Raw genomic sequence first — 7,500 nt, 5'->3', positions numbered from 1 at the left:
CGTAAGGTGGCGGCCGGCACTGAGAGGAGGGGAGGCGGAATGGTGTGGGAAACGGGACGCGAGTAAAAAAAAAGGCTGGGGAAAAAGAGGAGGAAGAGGAGAAAGAGAAGAAAGGCGAGAAACAGGAGAAACAGGGGGCGATGTAAGAATAGCGAATAAGAATAGAAAGTGTGAAAGAAATAAGGAGAAAAAGAGAAAAAATAGTAAAATGTATATACGCAAGGAGAGAGAGAGAGAGAGAGAGAGAGAGAGAGAGAGAGAGAGAGAGAGAGAGAGAGAGAGCAAAAGTGTTTACCCAGGGTAAGTTCTCAGTTCATTTGCTCAGCTTCAAACCAATTCAATTACGGAGACGAGACGAACCCTCTGTAATCAAGCGGACAGGAGAGGGACCAGATTGCTTTTGGTAATATAGAGTTCTGTATTTTTTTCTCTCTCTCACTCGCATATCGCTTCCCTCTTTGCACTTTAATGGAATAATCATCCCTCTTACTCAACCTTCTAATTTGCAAAAGACGCAATAAATACACAGTGAAGATACGATGCAGCAACTTGTGTGTGTGTGTGTGTGTGTGTGTGTGTGTGTGTGTGTGTGTGTGTGTGTGTGTGTGTGTGTGTGTGTGTGTGTGTGTGTGTGCATTAACAAAGAGGGGGAGGAAAAAAAAGAAGGAAGAGGGGAAATAAGGAAAGTAAGGGGATGGTGCTTCAGCCAGAAAGGTAACCAGCGACACGGAATGAGGGCAGGTGTTAGAATATAGATGAGGTTGCGAGGTGTAGGTGTAAGAAGATTGTCAGCACACCTCACTGATTATTTTACGCACACACACACACACACACACACACACACACACACACACACACACACACACACACACACACACACACGGAAGCCAGGACACAACTTTAATGTTTTGACAGAGCTGTGTATATGCAAGGAAATAAATTAATACATACACCGTCAGGAAGACAGACTCAAATGTGAAAAGTTACCCGTATATTGTAAACTGTATAAAGGAGTGTTGCGTTATTCATGACTCAAATATTGTTGCAAATACAATAATATAATGCAAATAAGTAATGTTTATACTGTTAGTTATATTCATTGCCTATATTTGCACATAAACCCTTTCAAACAGAACCTATTCGGGCATATCTCGTGAAAAAAGAAATAGTAAGTATATAAAAAATCGTCATTCTTCAACTTTAACCAGTGACTTACAAATGCAGCGGTTTTTTTTTTTTTTTTTTGCCACCTTGCACCAGCATCATCATCTCACGCCACATCACTGGACCAAAATGAGGCAAAGATCACCATCTCTTCACCTCTTTATCTTCATTTTGCTTATCCCACTAAAGCTCTCAGCTACTGCTTCATGAATAAACACACACACATAGGATAGTGGTAATTAACAAACTTTAAATATATTTTTTGTCTTTTCCTCGGAAAGTCCTCTTCTCATTAGAAAGCGAGTAAAATTAAGTGGCTTTTCTTTCATGAGACAACTGTTTTGCTGACTTTTAGTGTCCTAGTATCTTGATTACACACACACACACACACACACACACACACACACACACACACACACACACATCAGTGGCGGATCAAGGATCAAAATTGAGGGGCTAACCTGAATTCCTGTACTCCTTAAGATTGGTGGCGAGCTACTGCGAGCAAATAAATTTTGAGGGCATTTCTAAACTATAATATGCAGAGCTACTTTTATGTGATAAGAGCATTAATGATTTATCATTATGAACGAAAAAAATAATAATAACAATAATAATAATAAACAAAAATTTTGGTGACCTTTAGCCTCCTCAGCCGCCTCCCGCCCTTGATCCGCCACTGACTCTCTCTCTCTCTCTCTCTCTCTCTCTCTCTCTCTCTCTCTCTCTCTCACCGTAAAAATGCTGGAGCGTAAGATGAAAGTGGTAGCGCTGCCCTTGTTGCTGCATTGCATATTCAAATTCCATCACAAACCAAAGGGAAATAATTCTATACCAACAAATAAACATACCGTTGCAAAGGAAATCGGATATCCAGGAAGGTATCAGCAGCAAGTAGCGAGGGGGCGGGGGAAGAGTTTTCCTGTAATCTTCTTATGAGTTTTCCTTTTAATTCTCCCCTGCGAGTGTTATGCAAGGGTTGTGTAGTGACGCTTCATCGCTCGCTGCTCCCACTAATATCCCTTTAAGCATAACTTAGGGTACGTAGCAATAGTATTCTGGGTGACAGAGGGCGACTAAAACAGGACAGGTAGTTATCATGTACGTTCTGTTTTGGTTGTGTGATCGCTAACAGGAGCAGACAAGAGAAGCTGGAGAGAGAGAAGGAGGAAGATATATCCTTTATTTCATCTTTCATTCTTGCTCAAAAATTTCTCTGGAGTTTCGTGAGTATACCGACTCTACCTCCTGTGCCTCACTATTAATCTCGTTCCACTCAGCCAGCACGATGTCTGTAAACCAATTCCACTCCTTTCTATATATATTTTTTTCGAGTGCCAAAAGGTATCATCAACAATATTTTTTTATATGTTATGATTATCTTTTGTTAGCATTCAGGATATCGTAGAAGTTGGTTTGCATTGACGCAGGAAGGAAAACTAATGTACAAATTTGTAAAAGATCTGGTTCCACATGCACTGAGACACATGTTTATATGTTTATCGCAAGTGAGGATATCCACTCGTAGCCAACCAGACAAAGGCAGAACAGCCATGACACACAAAACATTTAGATTCAAAGTAAGTAATGTATGGAGTGAAATGGCAGGAGAAGCATCATTATCCTTTACCAGTATCCAAGTATAGATTAAAGAAGTATTTAATTAACATGTAATTGCTACCAGGTAGTTTTGTCATGAATAGTAAATAGAGTACATTGTAGAGAAGAAGGCAGAGTATACCATAAGGCATCAGTCATCACTATCAAGCAAAAGGAAGTGAGTGGAGGACTAGAGAAGGTTAACGTTTTCTTTAATACCGTATGACTATCTAAATGATCTTGCTACGAATGCAAAGGTCTCAAAAGTTGCAGGTGACTATAAAAAAAGTCAGCCAGTGTAAAGGTTAACCAATTTACTATGATTAGAAATTTAATAATAATTATCCACTCTTACATTTTCCATTAGTTCCTTTTGTTCATTCAAAGTCTTCAATTACAGCCACCAATCTTCACCTTTCTGGGACACATAAATTAAAAACGAGCCAGTTGATACCTGAAGGGCAAATTATTATCATCTCTATTTCTATTTGTTCTGAGAAACATTTATATAATCATCCTTATTCTTTTTTTAACATGTGATAGGTTCGTCACTCATAAAAAAATTAACGTACTTGATCTTACATAAATCTTCATATAAAACACTCAATTATTTTTTCATTCGTGATTATATCTTATGTCTGGCCACAATGTCTTCCAAAACTGTAAATCCACTGTCTGTCTGTCTGTTTGCCGGACAAATTGTGCAGGATTGTATCAGGTTTCCGTCATTCTTCAACTTGACCTTTATGCGTCAATGAGAAACAGTTAAAAACCAGCACAGTAAAACTTAATCAGAGTCTAAAAAAAACATTCAGCAAATTGTACAGGGAATAAAACAACACATCACAGCAGTGCATCCCTGGTACAAAAATTCTCTCTCTCTCTCTCTCTCTCTCTCTCTCTCTCTCTCTCTCTCTCTCTCTCTCTCTCTCTCTCTCTCTCTCTCTCTCTCTCTCTCTCTCTCACGCCACACACACACACATACTCTGACAGGTAACACGGTGACATGAAAGAAGCGATAACAATCCTCGCACTACCCCAGTGGAAAAATTATTTTAATGGTGTGTTAATGAATATCCGCGATGCACTGACGCCACGAGAGAGAAATGTCCAGCGCCAAAAGATAAAAGATACATTAGTTGCGGTCTTGTTGTCAGCGGTATGTAAGAACAGAGAGCCGCTTCTTTGTGCAGACTCTTACCATAATTATAGTTCCTTTAGTTAATTACATAGTTCTTAGTAAATGAAGTGGTGACATTAGCTTCACAGTTTTCAGATTTCTATTCGTTCTCCTCTCTCTCTCTCTCTCTCTCTCTCTCTCTCTCTCTCTCTCTCTCTCTCTCTCTCTCTCTCTCTCTCTCTCTCTCTCTCTCTCTCTCTCTGGCTAGTCTGCTACTTTCCCTTTACTTCAACATTCAGTCTTAATCTTTCTCTTACAAAGCTCTTTTTTTTTTTTATACCATGTGGGGTTTTCACGGGAATTTATGGGCTAAAGGAGATACTTCTTCTAAAGAGTTCTGTTTCTTTGTCACTTGGTGTTGCCTAAATGTAATCTTCAGAGGATGCTTCTTTTTTCTTACTTCTTACGTGAAAGTTGTTCCAAGAGAAAAATTTCCCAGGTGTCTGTTTCAGTATTTCCTTTCTAACTGACTGAACCTCCTACCTTTATTTTCTGAGAATGAATACTGATCCGTGAAGATTTTTAGAATATTTGGGATTAGTTAGTTCATGGTATTGGTATTAGTCTTTGAAGATCTACTGTATTTGCAGTCTTCCTTCTATATTACAATCAGAAAAGACGTTAATGTTGCAATCAGTGAAGACTAAATATCTTCTAAAGCAAAAAAAATATGTAAGGATGCATAGAGGAGGGTTCATGTGTATAGATCTCTGCCAGATCAGAGTATTTTTAGTTACCTCGTTTAGTTACCCATGAACATAGTCAGATTTCACATAGCACACACTGATATATTTTACTCTGACTCTTCCCTTTAAATAATGCTGCCACATCCAGTCCGCTGTTCCTTCTATTAAGCTTCTCCCCTTGTCTCTTAATATAACGTCCGCCCAACTCTCATTCTTTTCTGCCTTTAGGTTACGTCCCACCCCATTAGGGACTAGAAGTATAACTGACATCAACTCTTACTATGGCTTTGACGGTCTTTAGCTTGCACTAGCTGTTTTTCATCTGCTGTTCTTGTTTGTACAGTAGTCTGTCTCATACAAACCAAGGAAAGTTAAGTTGTGAGGAAAAGAAGTGGAATGGTAATGGATTATAATCATCAGAATACATCATAATCACCCTGCAAAATATCACATTTTCTTTCCTCATAAGGAAAAAAATAGCTTCTGTGTAAACAATATCAAGGTGATATCACTAAAACAAAACTACCTACAAGAAATAATCACCTTTACGATAAATTCTCCGAAGTAAACGTGCTTAATTACGTTAAGAAAAACAGTAAGCATTTAGTGTTCACTGAAAAGAAAGTCAGATAAGGAGAACTTTAGAGTATGCAGTGGGACAGGAACCCAAAACCACTCACCCACTACCAGTGTTCTTTCCGTGTAGCCACGTGTCTTCTTTCAAGTTAACAACAGACATAACACGCCACCAAAAAGTAAAGACCAACACCACCTGCATAACACAATTTCTCAGTCCCTGGTCCATAATCTTGATTGATAAACTTTTCAGCGAGTGATGCCGAACAAACGTCAAACTCAGCGATCCACTCATTAACTTGTACCAGATACGTGCGTGTAATTCAATCTTACACTCCATAAACTACACAAACTACATCATCCGCCGAATTACTTCATCTTTGAAAACTGAATAAATAAACATAATGAACTCCTGTCTATCGTCTATCGAAGGAAGAGTTACAATTTTAAAGGAACTGTTATTCTTTATTTCTCTTCAAAAAGTTCCTAGCTACTGATGAAATAAGACAAGCCAGAAGCGATCCTTGCTAATGAGGATAAATTGGAAGACATATTTGGCCACAGTTAAATAAAACAGATGAAATAAAAAAAAAAAAAAAAACGTATGTACACTCATCCAATCATCATCAAACATCATCACCATCTTCATCACTATCATCACCACGACTAATTACAACCCAAAGGAAACACCCCACGGTTAAAAGACAGACAAGTACACGTGTTCTGTAAACAACACCTGGAGAGAGTATAGAAAGACGCAATACACACCAAGAGCGAGGAGTGAAAAAAGTGCCAAAAAGTCTGCTTCCCAAATTCTTCACTAGGAGAGAAATAAAAAGTGAAAGGAGGAGGAGGAGGAGGAGGAGGAGGAGGAGGAGAGGAAGACTTTGCATTCAGAGGTGCCTTTGGGAGGGAGAAAAGACAGGACGGGTAAGGGGACCACAATAGGACAGGGAAAGCCCAGTGGAGATTGCCAAAAGAAAAGGAGAGATGGAAGCTAGGATGGGAGTGAGAGAGAGAGAGAGAGAGAGAGAGAGAGAGAGAGAGAGAGAGAGAGAGAGAGAGAGAGAGAGAGAGAGAGAGAGAGAGAGAGAGAGAGAGAGAGAGAGAGAGAGAGAGAGAGAGAGAGAGAGAGAGAGAGAGAGAGAGAGAGAGAGAGAGAGAGAGAGAGAGAGAGAGAGAGAGAGAGAGAGAGAGAGAGAGAGAGAGAGAGAGAGAGAGAGAGAGAGTATATCATGACAGTGGTTAAAGAAAGAGTGAGTGAGTGAGGACAGGAGAGCTGAGATAAAAGTGCAAGACATAATGTAGCTATCACACACACACACACACACACACACACACACACACACACACACACACACACACACACACACACACACACAAAGTCTATAAAAAAGTAGTCATCAAAATAACTCACCACGAAACTCTAAACACCCTAAAGAACAACAACACACTAGTAAACACGTGAACACCTGAGCTTAATTAAATGCCAACCTACCTTTTTTTTTTCCCTTTCCTGCAGGTGACCGTGGAGAGAGTGACGCCGCTCACTACGCACCTGACACCTCGAGTGCTCGTGGTGGATGCTGGCGGGGTAGGAGTGTTCCGGTGTCAAGTGTCGGGTCCTCACTCCAGCGCCTCGCCCCACCCACAGCCCACCATCACCTGGTACAAAGATGGGCACGTGATTAGCGCGGCTGGCAGAATCTCCATCACTGGTAAGATTTAAGAACATCAGAAAATGAGGGAAGGTGCAAGAGGCTGTCAGGGCTACACGTGGCACTCCCTGTATAAGATAACTGCTTAATTCCATCTGTCATCTCCATCCATAAATCTATCTAATCTTCTTTTAAAAGCTCCCTATTGACTCAGCACAAATAACATGATTACTCAGTCCGTTCCATTCATCAACCACTCTGTTAGAGAATCACTTCATCCCCATTTATTTCCTAAACCGGAATTTCTCAAGTTTAATTCCGTTATTTCTGGTTCTCTCTTGGCTTTCTTGGATCTTAAGAATTTTGTTCATGTCCCTATACCACTTACATACTTTTGTCAGGTCCCCTCTTAACCTACGCCTCTCTAAGTTATGAAATATCTTTTTCGATCCCTTGTCCATGGAAGTTTGGTAGAAATCTTTTTTAAACCTAAGAGCATGGAAAGTTAAGGAAATCTGCAAGACACCATCAGGTCTATACAAAGCAGTCACTGTAAAAAAAGATACCTACGTATTTCCGTTATCATTACCATCCAGGAATTTGTCTAATCTTCCTCTAAAGCCTCTCTAACGACTCA

The 7,500-nt window shown here is 39.9% G+C and overlaps 1 protein-coding gene across 1 annotated transcript in view; it reads left to right on the top strand.

The window, feature by feature from the left end:
- Positions 1-7,500, top strand: part of LOC123503953 (Down syndrome cell adhesion molecule-like protein Dscam2) — a gene marked incomplete at its 3' end in the record, with an annotated part of 474,494 nt that overhangs the window by 276,054 nt on the left and 190,940 nt on the right. Inside the window, exon 8 of the mRNA XM_045254079.1 lies at positions 6,728-6,923. Within this exon, the coding sequence (XP_045110014.1) occupies positions 6,728-6,923 (196 nt within the window). The remainder of the gene's footprint in view (positions 1-6,727; positions 6,924-7,500) is intronic.

The sequence above is a fragment of the Portunus trituberculatus genome, chromosome 15 (assembly GCF_017591435.1).
Source record: "Portunus trituberculatus isolate SZX2019 chromosome 15, ASM1759143v1, whole genome shotgun sequence".
In the NCBI taxonomy this organism is placed as follows: Eukaryota; Metazoa; Arthropoda; class Malacostraca; order Decapoda; family Portunidae; genus Portunus; species Portunus trituberculatus.
This window is presented reverse-complemented; position numbering and strand designations above follow the sequence as displayed.